The sequence below is a fragment of the Electrophorus electricus genome, chromosome 26 (genome assembly GCF_041902795.1).
Source record: "Electrophorus electricus isolate QZ-2024a chromosome 26, ASM4190279v1, whole genome shotgun sequence".
NCBI lineage: Eukaryota > Metazoa > Chordata > Actinopteri > Gymnotiformes > Gymnotidae > Electrophorus > Electrophorus electricus.
In genome coordinates, this window is record NC_137522.1 from 6,853,011 (window position 1) to 6,869,431 (window position 16,421).

Below are 16,421 nucleotides of genomic sequence, written 5' to 3' on the forward strand. Positions count from 1 at the left end.
ACACACACACACACACACACACACACACACACACACACACACACACACAGTAGTGTGCATGCAATGCAATGTTGATGGCACAACTTGGAACACAATTAGAATGGTGATGTTTCTCTGCGGTAGTGTGTGGGCAAAAATGACAAAAAAACAGATACACCGGACCTGCATGTGGGCTGTAATCTCACAGAGTAACATACCCTTAATATATATGATATACATCATAACATTGATTTAATGTATATGATGTACATTAGTATAGAATTAAAAAATAAGGCAGAGGGTGGGAAAGCAGACAAACATTCAGAGCGCTACATGGAGAGGCAGGAGAAGACCAGAATGCAGGTAGACCAACGAAGAGGAGACAACAAACCCCCTGGACAGGCAAGACGGCCGTCCCTCCAGGGGTCAGAGAGGAGACGAACCCAGAGGTGAGCGGTGCTGTGTGCGGGCCTTGCTGTGAAAACTGGGACAGACCACTGAAGGTTACTGTGTGGTAACAATTGGAGGATGAAACTAGGGATCAGTGTGATGATGTCACAACTGCGCGACCCAGTTCTACACACTTCTACACGCTTCCACCAGTTACATGCAGTAAAGAAACACCACCTGTGTTTAAACAGCGTTTGCATCAGGCAGGGTCCAATAACGCCTGCAAATTATGGGGTTTTTTTGGTCTTAAGATACAACAGACAAATAAAGTGACAAGTAGTCTGTGTTGGGCAAACTGACCCTTGCAGCATGCTTACTGATTCGACCGGTCACTTTTTCAAATCTACATTTTAACTGCACATACTATAACAACGGCAGCAGTGTACATGGTGTAACTGCAGTGGTCGTTTCCAGTTTTCTCTCCTTGGAAAACCAAACATTTATTTTGTTGGGCACCTTTGTGCATTTGTCGTGTAGAGAATCGTTTTCATATCACACAAAGCAAACATCACACGGGTGGGGTGGGTGATATAAAACGATGACAGACGACGCGACTATTACTTTTCATGGACGGCAAACAAGCGGCGGTGGTGGAGCACAGAGTGAGGCCACGCGAGCCATAGCCACACTGCTCCGAGACAACGAGACCTTACACATCCAGACTACAGTGCTGTACCATGAAAAAAAGGGCAGCACGCTTTAAAAAAAACACCCCCCCCCCCCCCCCGCCCGCCCCAACAACTTATATACACCCGTAAGGCAAATTTCATAATGTACAAGAATAGCAAAAGTTTACAGTCACAAAAGTATTTTGAATTTGCCCTCCCTGTTTTGGCTAAAAAAATAGAAATGAACATCTCTAAATGTAATACTTTTTTCTTTTGTAAGTTGAGTTTATCTAAATTAAGTGCTTTGTGTTTGTGGGGAATCATTCCTATGTACAGTACACTAGTGATCAGTACACTAGTGAGCACTCCTATGTACACTACACTAGAGTGTTCACGCCTGTGTACAGTACACTAGTGATCACTCCTTTTCTATAAATAGTACGCTATACAAAAATTCACACATTCCCCGTTTCTCCTGCAAAAAGACCTTTTCAGTAAATCTGTCAGGGGCTGTATATAGAAGCCATTCATCTGATGGCAGAATGACGCTTGCTTTGCTGGGATAATTCCTCAGATGCTCAAAGCAAGCCATGGCAATTCCAAGCAGAGACAAGTTCAGCTTTTTAAAAAAGAACAAACAAAAACCACGAATATCATTCACAAATACCAATACAGTAATATTGAGCCAAGCAGAAAAAAATGTTTTAACCTCTAGTTTGCCCTTTATCTCACACAAATAAAACTAAACAAAATCTGTTGTGTTTCTTTAAGGTGGGTTAATACTCTGGGAAGTTTCTGACACCACGGTCACCTCCGCCACGGCCGAGGGGAACTCTCCGATCCAGGGAGTCTGATGGCTGGGTTTGGTTTGAAAGATGCTCATGTCTGTGCAAGGCACTATGGGTCAGGGCCCTGGCTACATTATCTGCCCTGCTTTTTCGCTTACATCTGGTATCCATCAGAGGGAGCTCTGCGTTTTCTCCAGCATCGACAAGAGGCAGAGAGCGAACAACCCCTGCCCTCCTCCCAGCTCATGCCTCCCTGAGAATTCTGCAATCCGAGATTTTCAATTAAAAAAAACAAACAAACAAAAACAACAACAAAAAAAAACAACCCAAAAAACCAACAACTTTATTTTTTGGCACACAGGATTGTCCTAGAAGAGGTCTTTAAGATAACCCATGCACTAGGGGAGGCATGCACTGTCCATATTCCCCGAGCCCAATGTTAGCAATAGTTCTCAATTTTCACAGTAAGAAAAAAAACATTACACTGATGTATATGAAAAGCAAAGAATAAAATGTCAACAAAATTGCATTGGGAGCACACGAGAGGGCTTCAACTCTGATATGAAGAAGTGTGACATTAACAGGTGTGTTTTATGGGGGGCTGCACAACGTTGAATATTGGGTCCACTGAAATATAAAATAAGTGGTTGACAACGAAATACAACCGAACAAACCAATTGTTTTAGGGTGGTCTATATATAATAGGTGCTATATAAATAAGATTAACATTAGTTTACTGATCATTTACAATAAGACTGCTTATACTGAAGGACAAACAGGCTGTTGATCACTGCTAGGAAAACAGTACCTTCTCTCATTTCCCTAGCTCGGGTCAATTAAGGGTAACATTTCAGACAAGAATGTTAACTGATCGATAGTTTTTCAGAAAACTGGCAGCTGACCACCAAACTTCAAAGGGCTGTACTCTTCTTTAAAGGTGCACTGTAAACCCCTGGCTTACAGCAGTAAGCTTACTCAAGAACAGCAGAGGAAAGGGGCTTAAGATTCCAAAGGAGACCTCGCTACAGCATGGAGCCAAAGGCGATAAGTCACACTAATTCGCCTGAATGGATTTAAAACAGTGTAAGTACATGTTTTGTTTTGTCTTTTTAACAGCAAGGTCATGTGGAGTTTCATTATGAATTTAGTGGGGCTGTGGGGAGTATCTTGATGAATTCAGCATTATGACAAGATACATCATTATGGATTTCAGGTCCCGTTTTTATGTCTAAAAGGGCCTCGATACTGCCAGACCAAAGATGAAAATGAATGGAACTGATATGATCAACCTGATATGACCTTTGGGGTTATTTGTGCTTTTCTTTCCTTGCAAACGCCCCCCCCCCCAATAAATAAATAAATACATTTTAAAAACTAACAGGATCCAGAGTATCCTAAATATTAAGATTTTGGAATTACAATGACCTCTGGACAACGCATGTGACAATCACTCCAACAGACCGAGTTCGTGTTTCAGGATGACTAGAACACCTTGCTAGAATGTCATTTGTGAAATACCGGGCGCTGGACAGCGACACACACACATATACACACCCACCCACACACCCACACACACGCACAGCCCTACAATATTGTGAAAAAAAAGTACTGAGGTAGACTGTGTCCACATACAAAAGAAATTACCATGACTGTACAGACTGCCTGTTCATCATTCATTCTGTATCTCTCTGTGGGAGGGGGACACAGATTTACCCACCTTTAATAGTGAGGAAGAAAAACAAACAGCCTTACGATAAAAGCTAGCAGGCGTTTACATTAATGATTATAATAATAAAATATCGGCCATTTTAAATATATGGTAGAAAACTGCATACAACACCACAGCAACAGAGTATGGAGAGCTAAGAGGAAGCTTTTCTTCCTGTTTTTTGGAAACATGATATTCATTGTTTCTAGATGTCAGATGTAGCCAGTGACACTGGGAAAGGTAGAAATGGTCTGGCCAAAACAAGTATATACGTTTGGTTAACTGGTGCTGTACAGTATTGGCTAAGGGAGAGTCGAGCCAAACACCCTAATGTAAATGAAAGAAAGCTAGCCTAGTAATGCGAAGACCCTGCTAGCTTTATTCATTATCAGCAGTGCTAGCATTTTGGCTGATCTTTCCTGGCTCCTGATCCATCTCAACACTCTCTCCTAACACCAATAAACACTGCAAACGTGTGTCCAGTGTCACCTAACCACTGCTGGACGGCATCGAGCGGACAGGAGCTGAAGCACCCTGCTCTCGACACAGGGGCCGGAGCACATACTCCGACCTTCGGGAAGGCTGTGAACAACAAAAAGAAACGAAAATGAAAGCCAGAGCTGTAATGATTTTATATATAAAAAAGTCAAATCATGCGTTTCTGTTAACTGTCATCTGGACACCCATACGGACGCAACCGCGCCCACAGCTTGCTGGATCTTACAGAGACAAGCAGAAACTTCTCAGCGTTATCCGAGAAGCAGTGTCATTTAGTTTCCAGACAAAGCGATTGCCACATCATGCTGTGAAGAGGTTGGGTTTAGTTGAGAAATCTAGAGAGAGCACAGTGGAATGTTTTCAGCTCTGCCAAGTGGTCTAGCTAAACCACATCATGTGCTATATTAGTGCTGTCCAGCCCCATGACTGATGTACACATGCATGGTCTTCAGAGATGCTGTACCACTAGCCCAGTCCGTCGGTGGCTTCCGGTTTGGACCAGCTGGTGAGGTACAGTCGTATGAACACGGTGATGAAGTTTCTGAGCCCATACTGAGGTGAGAGTGGACTCAGCTCGGAGTGAAAACCCATGGGTCAACACACAAAAGTTAATGGCTAGACACGAGAAGCCGGTCTGGGTTTTTTTTTTTGTTTTTTTTTTTGATCCCCCTTAAAACGAACAACTTTGAACACGTCTATAGCCAGCTGTCCGGTTATCCCTCTCTAGACTTGAGAGTACTACCCTGGAGCCATTGAAAACTTTTCAAAAGGTGTCCAGCTAAGCTCAGATGTATAAAGAGAGAAATCCATAGAGACCTGGTTCACCTCGTCAGCTAGCTCACATCGTCCATGGCACAAAGTCAGAAAGGCCAGCTGCTGAGGGTAACCGGAGAGGAGGAGACCTTGTGTGAGGACGGGTCGCCAACTGTCTCTCCCTCTCTCTCCAAATTAGCACCCCCTGCAGATCATACTGTTACTACTTGTGTGTCAATTTAAAAGATGGGTAGTGAATTTGCTTTGGGCGTGTGAACCTTTAAAATTAAACAAATGAAGCAAACACTGTAACTGCAGAAAAAATATATCTGATGAAGACAGAAAAAAAATGAACTATGTACAAAATTTCAAATGTTGCATGTGTTATAGACAAAATATTGACACCCATCAATATTCTATATATCATATATATTATATATTTATACCCATTATATATGAAAGCAGCAGCTTTTGGTCAGTCTGAGGAACACATCTGTCCATCCATAACTGTTTAAATATCCTTCAGTCATAAAAAAAAAAAGGATCCGAGTAAAAACTGAGAGAATTGAAAAATGAAAGGAAGTAAATAAATGACTCATTCAGCAGACCTAGTGGCGTACCGTCAGGAATTCTCCCGGAGAACCCCACGTGCTGCCTTGGTGCAGCAACGCCGTTTGTTCTCAGAAGAGCGTGCGCACCGTCCCTCGGATGTGACCCGTTAGTCAGATTTCAGGACACGCAGACAGGAACTCGGAGACGCCTGTTTTTTTGTTTGCAGGCCACTAGCAAAAAAGGCCACGATCTAAAAAGGTTTTCACTTTAAAAAAATAAAGCACCGAGGATGAACCCTCGGGGGAGGCAGGGCTATGAGAGGAGAACTCTGGGAAGGGGAGCTGCAGCAGCTTTTGCTCATCAGAGGTTCATATTCACAGTTTTGATTTTTTTTTTTTCTCCATCGAACAGGAAACTTGGCAAAAGAGAAATTAAACAAACAAAACAAACAAACAAACAAACAAAAAAGGAGGATAAAAGCAGGCGCCGGTCTGGATCTCGGGAGAAAGTGTCTGAATCCAGAACGCCGCACCTTGGTAGCGGGAAGGAAGTCTCAAAGAAAAGGAAAAAAGACGACCTGAGATTTGTGTTTTAAGGGCATCTGCACAGACAGCTCAATTAAAAACAACTGAGAAGAACCAAAAACAACAATAACGCTGCAGAAAGCTGAAACACTAGGAAATGTTAGGATGGGCTGGATCTGGGCAAGGAGAGGATCCGTCCGTTCTTCTTGCCACCGTTCATGTGTGTGTAGGGCACGTGCTCCTCATAGCTGCCCCGGAGACCCAGGGAGGGGCCGCTGTCTCTGCTAAAGCCGTCCTCCCTCTGGGAGTAGGACGAGGGGTCCAGTGGTATGCTCTCCATGTTCTCAAAGTCCAGATCGAACTCCTCGCTCTCCGGGGGCTTGTTTTCCTCGCTGTAGAAGAAGGAGAGCTCCTGGAAGGAGGGGTGGAGGTCGTCCTTGAGCATCTCGATGATCTCGTTGAACGTGGGCCTCATCTTCGGGTTGTACTGCCAGCACATCTGCATCAGGCTGTGCCTGGGTAGGGCGGGAGGGGGGGAAGAGGGGGTTTCACTCTTAAACGTCACAGTGATTCGGGAATTCAGAAATTATCGCTGCCGTGTCTTGGGTGACCACCCTGATCCGGGTCCACCCCTGACCCTGAGTGCAGTAATGCAAGCAGCATAGCCACGCACTCCCCCACCAAACCTCAACCCCCTAATGTCTGAAAGGGGGGGGGGGGGGGTGTGAATATTCTAGATAGTACAAATCACACAGGGCTCCAGAACACTAAGCCAACACTCTCCAGTGCTGGGTGTGTGCGCTGTCTCAGACCGTCCCCCCAGATGCTACACATGCTAAAGGCGTGTGAACCTACATCCTCTCGGCACAGCTCTCGGGCCGCTCCAGGTATCCGCCATCCATCACAAACTTCAGCACCTGCTCGTTGGACAGGCCTTGGTAAGGCTGCTCGGCCAACGTGCTGATCTCCCACAGCACCACGCCGAACGACCTGGAGAACGAACACACGCACGCACGTCGCCCAGACTTAACACGTTTACTTTTTAGTGCAACAAAATGCAAGCATCTCCACAGTTTCTATGTTGCTGCACCACTCGCAATTTCAGTGGATCAGTGGAAGAGGTACAAGACTGCGCCAGTGCCTGCATCGCCCGCGTGAATGACGTTGGCAATACAGGACGTTTCTAAGTCGATCGGGTGACTGACCAGCAGTCTGAGTGAGCCGTGAACACGCCATCCTTCAGAGACTCGGGTGCCATCCACCGGACAGGAAGCAGACCTTTGCCCCCTTTACGATAATAATCCGTCTCGTAAATGTCACGAGTCATGCCAAAATCTGCAACAAAGGCGTCAAACACGCATCAGACACTTTTCCATAAAGGCACAATGGAAGCCATCTTAAAAAATGTTTTTTAAATAAAATAAAAAAAAGCATGTTGTAAGGCTGCAGCAATTATAATATTGTGAACGCCAGTTAGTTATTCCGACTGTTGCTTATGAAGTCATGAAGGAGTTGTGAACATGGTTTGCAGCTCTGCTCTGCCGTACCTCCGATCTTCACCGTAAGGTCCTCGGCCACCATGCAGTTCCTAGCAGCCAGATCTCTGTGCACAAACTTCTTGGCATTGAGGTAGGCCATGCCATCAGCAATCTCCGCTGCCATCTGGATCATCTCCGTCAGGGTAGGCGGAGGCCGCCCGGGGTTATTCTAAACAGAGAAGGGGAGCGGTGCTTAGGGCCACATCCTGCAGCTAATGCAGTTAGCATGTCGGGTGAGGAGTTCGCTAATGTTTACATTACAGAATGGAGAAATTTGTGGACCAAAAAAAAAATAAAAATGTATCTAGCACTTCATATCTTGTGTTTTTCTGTAATGTTTCATTTTGTTTGTTCTTAGGGCTCAGGACAGATGCTACCAGAATTAGACCACGTTAAGAAGCTTCAAAGCCATGAAGAAGTTAAATCTTGAGTGTCTGTTACCTCAGCATCAGGTCTGAGAGAACGCAGGTAGCTCTTCAGATCTCCGTGGGTCATCAGTTCCATGACCACCAACGTGGGCTGTCCTTTGGACACCACCCCTAGCAGACGCACCTAGACACGCAATGCGCAAAAACGACGTGAGGCAGACCGCACAGCATTTCAACTGCACGAGAACTTTAAAACCAGTCCAGTCATGACCGTCTAGTACCTCCAGTAGACTGGAGTCTAGACCGTCTAGACTCTCACCAGTAAACTGAAAGTCTCTGTTTAGTCAAAGTCTAAAAACAAATCTGTTGTATTAAAAGGAATGACGAGCTTGTATTGAAAGATGTTTTGCTTTGAGTGTCCAGCTGTCAGGGTGCTGCACGCACCACGTGGTGGCAGCTAAAGGCCTTCATGACCGAGGCCTCGTTGAGGAACTCGATTCTCTCCCGCAGGCTGGCCGATTCGTTGACCGTCTTCACAGCTACGCGCGTCTCTGGCTCGCCCTTTACGATGTCCTTGGCAATGCCCTCGTACACCATGCCGAAAGAGCCCTGGCCCAGCTCACGCAGAACAGCGATTTTCTCACGGGGCACCTCCCAGTCATCGGGAACGTACACTGGACAGACAGACACGCACACAGACAGACAGACACGCACGCAGACAAACACGCACACAGACAGACAGACACGCACACAGACACGCACGCAGACAGACAGTCTTATATTAGTATATATTTAAGCTATTTTCACTAACTAGCTATTAATATTACGCTTAACCAAAACCTCAACCACAGTAACCAAAAGGGAAATGACACTCTTTTAGGTCTTTAAGATAAGAGCTGCTTTTTGGGGGATTTAAAATTCCACACAATGTCAAAAATGTCATACATTCCATCACGGGTACATTTGGGCACCACAAAGGGCTAAACAAAGTTTTCTACAGCCCACCCCCTCCGGCTGTAGAAGTGTCCCGGCTCTGACAGGACGTGTGCGCTTTGGGGAATCTTTCAGCTACAGTTTCCGAGCCTTACCGTCGTTGGCACTTATGTACTCTGGATTGGAGGAGGCGATCAGGGGACCGGTCGGCCCCTCGGTTTGCCTGGAGGGACAGACAAGGGACAGCGCGTCAGCGTTCATACCGAACACTGGCCTCTGGGGAATGAGCATGGGACGGAGAGGCATACATACTTCTTCCTGAGCACCACAAAGGCTCCGCCTCCTATGAAGAGCAGGATGATGAAGATGATGACGGGGCTGATGATGATCTTCAGGTTCATGTAATCTGAAGCACACGGGATCAGTCAGACACAGAGCCAACACAGCGCCAAGAATAACGACCCATGGTGTGCTTTAGGCGGATCTAACCAAAATGATTATTATTACTAAGCTTTACTCAAAAGTAAGGCCATTTTCATTGAGGAAGGTTTCATTTCAGGGGGGTGGGCAGGCTGACTATGCACAAGCTCACTGTCTGGCATGTAGAAGTATGTGGGCTCCGTCCAGGAACCGTTGCCCGCCAGAGAGGTGGCTCGGATCCGGACGCTGTAGTTCCCAGGATGCCCCACTCTCAATTTGCACCCGCCAGTTTTTTCGTAGCTGATCCTAGACACACAGTGATGCAGCTCCTACCGGGGTGGGGGTTGGGGAGGAAGGGCATACACAGACCACTCACGATCACCTACTGGCATTCACATCATTCACTACTGGAGAGAAATAACATCTGAACCAACCATGGGGCTCTAGCATAACTGTGGTTCCTTTGGTTACTTACCTCATTGTCAGAGACGCGATGATAGTTGATCTCGTACAGGATGATCATTCCATTGGGGGCTTTAGGCTCCGCCCACCTGATGTACACAAACTCGGGCTCTTCCGGCAGGATCTCGTAGGACACTAGCTCTACAATGTCATCGGCTTTTTCTAGACAATCCAGACAAAATGGGTTTGAACAGCTTTGAAATAATAAACAATAAATAATAAATTAGTACCCATTTACTAATAAAACAAACACACAATCAAACTGCTGAAGTGAATCAAACCGTAATGTTCACATAATACATAAGATATTTTAAAAATCTGCTCAAATGACATTACAGAACATTTAGTGAGTGAGTTTAGTACAAGCATCATAACTCAAAGATCTCATGGATGGTGGCGACAATGTCAGCATGGATGCCAGCTCCAACAAGATGTCTCCTAGCTCTAGCTGTATGGCCGGCCGGGAGGCGTGGCTGGGGGTGTGGCCAGGGCCCCCCAGCTAGTCATCGGCTACTTGAATCAGGTGTGTTAGAGGGGCGAAAAACACACACACGCTGGCTCTGGTAGGTGTGCCCCCGCTGGGACGCTTAATCTCGCTTTTGACGCTTTTGGAAGGCGAGTGCCCTACGGGTGGAGCCCCACCTTCTGGCATGGTGCGGGCGCTGACGTAGGTGGCCATGCTGCAGTAGGCTAGCTCTGTGGGGTGGTTGCAGGCCTGGATCTCGATCTGGTAGCTGGTGAAGTGGTGCAGATGGGAGATGACGATGGACTCCTTGGAGCTGACGGTCAGCACCACCTTCCTCTTCTCCTCTTCCTCCGGCCCCAGGGTGGGGGTGGAGCCGTAGGGCCAGGTCGGGGGCGTGGCCAGGACGGCAGGCTGGGTGGAGTTGGCCACGCCCAGCGATCGACGACGGCGGGAGGGTCTAAGGGGAGGGTGGAACGGAGGACAGACATGGTCAAAACAACAACAACAACGTTGTTTTATCGTGTTGTATGGATGGATACACTCCCTAAGATAAAATGGGGGCAGATGAGGATTATTTTATTTTAATCTGGTTGACATGAGCAGATTTGTTGTGAATAATCACTCCAGCTTCTGAGTATTCAATAAATTAAAGCGTGTTAAAGGTTTAAAGAAGGAGAACAAGTTAGGCAGTGAGAACACTGGGATTCAAGACACCTGATCCTTAAACGGATGCTAACACACTTCGGCAGCTAAGCAGTCTGGCTTTTTCCCCAGTGTTCTAAATACCTTTCTCGCTCCAAGCAAAGCGGGTGGGCTCAGAATGCTCGCTCGCATTACAGAACGATTAAGTACGAGATTAGCTTCCTCTGGTCTCATTGACCTTTGTTTAAGAACTGTTGGCTGACCTTTCATACCATCACACCCTAACCTCCATCAACAGTCATTAGCGGTGCTCACCAGCAGATGGCGCCACACAATTCGAAAATCCTTAATCATCAGTGGTAGTTCAACACAACACCAATAGAGGGCCCCATTAACCATTAGATGCTCAGCGATACTGGCCGCGTTATGGCGGATCTCACAAACGCAGAAATCAGCAGACTGGACTCTTGAGTTAAAGGACACTAAACACTTTGATGACTAATTAGAGACTTCCTCTGATCTGGTTTTGGCACAGCAGACAAACGTCGTATTTCTGCACGTGGGCCGGAACCATGGTGTACAAGGTAGACAAAGCGGTGAAGAACCTAGATGCAGGATTTTAAACTTAAACAAAAACAGAGTGGTGGGGGGGGGGGGGGAGCGTGTGCAGGGAACGGAAACAGTTATGTCTCTGACTTGAGGTGATGTAAGGCTCAGTGACCGACGGCAATCACCGCCAGTAATGAGCAGAAACCCGAACACGGTTAACCTCAGAGGAAGAGCCGATTTAAGGCCAACTTTTGTCTTTTCACACTCTTAACACACACACACACACACACACACACACACACACACACACACACACACACCTGCACGCCCATGAACAATTACACAGATATGCCCTACTAAATGCTGTTATACCCCCTCCAATGTAACACGCCGTCAACCAAGACCCCACCAGAGCTTGTCAGACGCGTCTCAACCAGCCAGATCCAGTACGAGCCAGAGCCTAGAATCTCTGAAATGGCGACCGAGTTCATTCAGAAATCCCCTTTCTGAACAACAGTTAGTGTATTTAGTCAAATTAGTGCAGTTTATTCATCTTGAAAATAATAAATTCATATAGATGAAAAACGTCTTGCTATGCAACTCGTGACTGAGGATCTGGTATACAGTATCAACAGCATGGGTGACCAACCCTGGCCATGCTCCTGGAAAGACCACCAACCACCAAACTGGAGTTGGGTCACCCATACCGTAATCTTTCAAACTCTCCGGCCACCCAAATCAGGTATAACCAGCCCAACCCAGTGGGAACAGCAGGGCAGCGTTCCTACTTGGGCTCGAAGACCTCGTTGTGGATGTAGTTCTCGAAGGTCTTGCGGAACTCCGTCTCCTCGGCCTCCTTCTTCAGCTGCGTCTCCGTCTTGGGACAGGCGCAGCAGCTGCTGGTGGGGCTCTGCTCCTCCGTCTGGTTCCACCGCTTCTCCTCCTCCGTGCTATAGTGTGTGGGGGTCCGGGACGGCAGCTTCATGCCTGCAGGGTGAGGTAGAAGACGCGGTCTCACAACTGCTTGCGCAAGCATGCGTGCGACATCGGGGCCAAGTGTTCTTTATCTATTCGGCCAAAGCTCTAGTGAAGGTCAGCGGGAGGTCGTGTTCTGCCTGCTCTGTGGGCGTGTGTGTGTGTGTGTGTGTGTGTGTGTGTGTGTGTGTGTGTGGAGCGGGAGGCTTACACACGTTTCATGAAAAGTGCCGATAAGCCTCGATAAGTGAGCGTTAAGGCTGTGAAGGACGGCGCCATGACCGAATGTTTCTGCTTTAAGGTCTGGGACTTTGCTAGTCCTAGTGCTTCTTAATCACCCATAACGCAAAAGCAAGACCTGTGCTTGCGGCGTGTCATTATGTGCAAGGTAAATACCGTGGTTTTGTGTCGCGACATGCCATGCCAAAGTTCAAAAGGTCACATAGCTTACAACTCCGAGGACCTTTTACGCACAAGCGCGCGTCGACGCTACACCAGTGCACGCTTGGCTCACGGCCACCCTTACCCTTCTGGCAGTAGTCGAACTTGTAGAGCTCGCTGTCCTCCTCCTGCTTCTGGTAGGAGACGCGGTAGTGGGTGATGTTGCCGTTGGGGTCGGTGGGCGGCTTCCACTTGAGGATGATCTGGGACGAAGAGTTGGAAGAGGAGATGGGGTCCAGTGGCACAGACGGACCTGTGGAGACCGAACGCGGCAGAGCGAAACTGTCAACGGGCCGTTTGATGCACGACGCGTTTTAAAAACCAAAACGCCAACCCCGGCACGTGCACACGTCTATTCGTTTTTGTTTGTTTCTTTAATGGGGACAATATCGATTAACATTGTTGCCTCACACCACATAAATTGGCATCTCCTGTCCCTGATTTGGACTTTGTGAACGGGCTCTAAAACCCAGAGTTAGGGCTTCGGACTGTGCGTCGCTCACGTGTGGCGTTGGTGCGGACGTAGATGATCTCGCTCTTGGCCCCGTTGACCTGGTGCTCGTCAGACACGGAAAGCTGCGTCTTCACCATGATGGCGTACTGGGTCCAGGGCTTGAGAGGCATCAGGATGCAGCCGGGGTCCCCCTGCTTCTTACCGTCGGTGGCGCGCTGAGGCGGCTCCACGTCCGTGATCACCCAGCTGTTCGAGCCGCACGCGTCCTGCCCGTCGAACTCGGTCACGTTTTTATACGGGCTGCGGGGAGAGGGGGAGAGAGAGAGAGAGAGAGCGCGAGATTAGTTTGGCTCGTATGCTGGAGGTAGACTATAATCACGTGGAGAGGACTACGCTGCAAAGGAACTTGGGAAAGAGGGAATGGAAATGTGTTATTTTTAGTGAAACAAATATTCCGTCTCTGAGGAGGTCGGTTTGGGTCCCCGGTGTGCTTCACCTCACAGTTCGCCTCAAAACAACAGAATGAGTGGACACTCACGCCTCCTTGTAGAGCACCATAAAACCCAGCAGGTCTCTGAAGTCCGGCGGCCAGAACGGCTCCCACACGATGAGGATCTTCGTGGACATCGTGCGGATTTGGGTGAACCTGAGCAGCCGGTTTTCACCTGCGAGACAGGGTCAGAAACCCCGATCACTTCAGGTCACAGCTGAAGCACACGAGGCTGACTTCCAGCTGACCTGAACTAAAATCACACTGACCCAGAATGCGTAGGCGTACCGTGTTCCTGTTTTAGTCATGAGGCTATACTGCTAACCACACTTTTACGGACAAACAGCAGCAGCGATGTCTAGCGTGTCACGTGAAGACCGGGTTCTGATGTTCTGACCCCCCCCCCCCACTGTATAATGCCCCACAGAAACGACTGGCCCTCACTTACAGGACGCTTGGTCTCCGTTGGTGCGGACAGCGATGTCGGTCTTGGTGTTGCGCTCTTTCGTTCCCGTCACCTGCTCCATCCTCTGGATCTCAGACAGGCAGAGCTTGGCGTTGTAGTGGAAGAACATGCGGCCGTGCAGAATGGTCAGGTTGTGCTTGGACCAGTCCCACAGCTGCCGCAGGTTGGGGTTGTCCAGCGCGTAGAAGGAGTAGTTCCTGAGAACGACAACGGCACACGAAGGAGTCGCGCCGCCTTCTCTCTCGGTCAGGCCGACTAACCGCGCTTACGCGCGGCTGCTTGAAGAAACGCCAGAGTTGGTGCTGCTTAATAATGACTTAAGATTAAAAAAAAACAAAAACTTTAATTCAAGACGATGTCAGGACAGAAACAAAACCCGCAGCTCAAGGCAGAAAGGTCATAAAGCCAATTCTAAGAACAAATGTGAAAAACAGAAAAATAAGAAGCCATGCTTGAAACCCTGTGATTGGCACACCAGCACTGGCGCCACCTACCCAACTTCCTGCGTCTCGCCCCGGATGAGGCGGAGCTTGCGGAGGAAGGAGAGGGAGACGAGGGCGTAGGCTCGGCGGATGGTCAGGTAGCCCGTGATCTCCTCCAGCTGACCCAGATTGGCCTCCAGCTCGGCTGCAATGTTATCTGAGGACAAAACAATATGTTCAAACATGACACGACACGTGTGCATGCCGACACTAGCAACATGATGCGCTACTCCTGTGACAAACTCCCCTAAAGCCAACTCTTATTAAAATAAATAAAATGTATTAAAAAGGCTTTAAAAGGCCTATAAGAAAGTTGGGAAGATGCAGACACAGGCTGACTCTACTGACTGCATAGAAACCCAAACACAGAACTAAAACTCCACTTTTCTTCACGCTTGTTAACGTGTTCCAGTGCAAGCGCAGCTCTGTGTCCGAGCGTGGATGGGAAGGCGTGTATTGGACTCACTGCCACCGCGGATCTTGATGAGCAGGCTGCCGTTGAGGACTGTGCATCCGCGCAGGGCCTGGGCCGCCGTCACAGAGTCGATCGTCTGCACACCCGTACACAGCTTGGGACAGAGCCCCGTACAGGGCGTGCAGTTGAGCCTGGAGTGCACACGCGCGCACACACACACACACACACACACACACACACACACACACACACACACACACACACACACACACACACGAGGGAAAAACTTGAATAAAATTTAAGGGACGCTTGTGCACCCTCCCCACTCAGAAACACAGATATTCATACATTAAACTACCCTCCATACACGCTGTAAACCATATTAAAACACCCCACCACACACCATCCTCCGTCTAAGCACATTCTCCACTTCCTTGTTCCACCGTATAAACCGCGTGTGTCCAGACAGAGCTCTTTAAGTATTGGGAAGGTGACCTTGTAGTGCCTCTGAATGCAGCTCTCAGACTTTCTCTCAGCAAAGGAAATTCGCTTTGCATCTGTATTGTGGTATATGGATGGTTCTTGGAGTTGTGAAAGGTACTGTAATTTACATTTACAGCATTTAGCTGACACTTTTATGCAAAGCGACTTACAATTATGACTTGACCAACTGATGGTTAAGGGCCTTGCTCAGGGGCCCAACAGTGGCAGTGCTTGAACCAGCAACCTTCCGACTACAAGTTAAGTACCTTAACCACTGAGCTACCACTGCCCCAGTAACATATAAATTGTTACTGGTACTGTATAAATTCAAGTTATTATTGTTATTACTACCAAAAATAAACAAACACTTTTGTGTTCAGACAATGTACACGTGACACATGAAAGGATGGTAAAACAAGCCCTGAAACTGCGAGGCAGCACACGAGAGAGGCCTCCTCCCTTACGCCAGGACACAGCCTGAGACCAAAATGGGCCCTGACTGGGTTATTACCTCAAATCAAAACACAACAACAACAGCCTCAAACCAACCAAGCAACCAGGCTGTGGTTGTGTGTGGGGGGGCGTACTGGAGTGTGTCGAGAGCGCGGGAGAAGGCTCTTGCGCATCGGAGCGCAAACGCTGCGCAACATTTCTACTGCTGTTTTCAGGTACTGTCTTGCATTAAGAGTGCTGGGAAGAATGACGGCCCCCTGCGCGAGGACCATTACCGAACCTCCTTCGGGGGATTCAGTGGAAAGTCTAAAAGATTAAATAATCAAGATGCATCAACATAATGAATCCCTTTAGCTCGGAGGATTTGGCTAATTCTCTCTCTTCATTTGATCACTCTTATACAAAGCCACGGGCTTTCTGCAGAATGAAACCGGTGCGACAGCCACAGCCTCGGCTCTGCTCCCAGCTCACTGACGGGCGGCGCATGTGGCTGGGACCCGCCTGCCGTTCACCCTTCACTCCTT

The 16,421-nt window shown here is 48.0% G+C and overlaps 1 protein-coding gene across 1 annotated transcript in view; it reads right to left on the minus strand.

The window, feature by feature from the left end:
• insrb (insulin receptor b) overlaps nt 1–16,421 on the minus strand; it is a 57,315-nt gene continuing 40,894 nt past the window's right edge. Inside the window, exons 4-21 of the mRNA XM_027010688.3 lie at nt 15,013–15,152; nt 14,559–14,703; nt 14,047–14,261; nt 13,647–13,773; nt 13,158–13,408; nt 12,740–12,907; nt 12,027–12,225; nt 10,224–10,504; nt 9,595–9,743; nt 9,292–9,448; nt 9,012–9,105; nt 8,855–8,922; nt 8,211–8,440; nt 7,840–7,950; nt 7,408–7,567; nt 7,066–7,195; nt 6,716–6,850; nt 1–6,375 (exon numbers count right to left, since the gene is read on the minus strand). Of these exons, the coding sequence (XP_026866489.2) occupies nt 6,021–6,375; nt 6,716–6,850; nt 7,066–7,195; nt 7,408–7,567; nt 7,840–7,950; nt 8,211–8,440; nt 8,855–8,922; nt 9,012–9,105; nt 9,292–9,448; nt 9,595–9,743; nt 10,224–10,504; nt 12,027–12,225; nt 12,740–12,907; nt 13,158–13,408; nt 13,647–13,773; nt 14,047–14,261; nt 14,559–14,703; nt 15,013–15,152 (3,115 nt within the window). The 3' untranslated portion in view covers nt 1–6,020. The remainder of the gene's footprint in view (nt 6,376–6,715; nt 6,851–7,065; nt 7,196–7,407; nt 7,568–7,839; nt 7,951–8,210; nt 8,441–8,854; nt 8,923–9,011; nt 9,106–9,291; nt 9,449–9,594; nt 9,744–10,223; nt 10,505–12,026; nt 12,226–12,739; nt 12,908–13,157; nt 13,409–13,646; nt 13,774–14,046; nt 14,262–14,558; nt 14,704–15,012; nt 15,153–16,421) is intronic.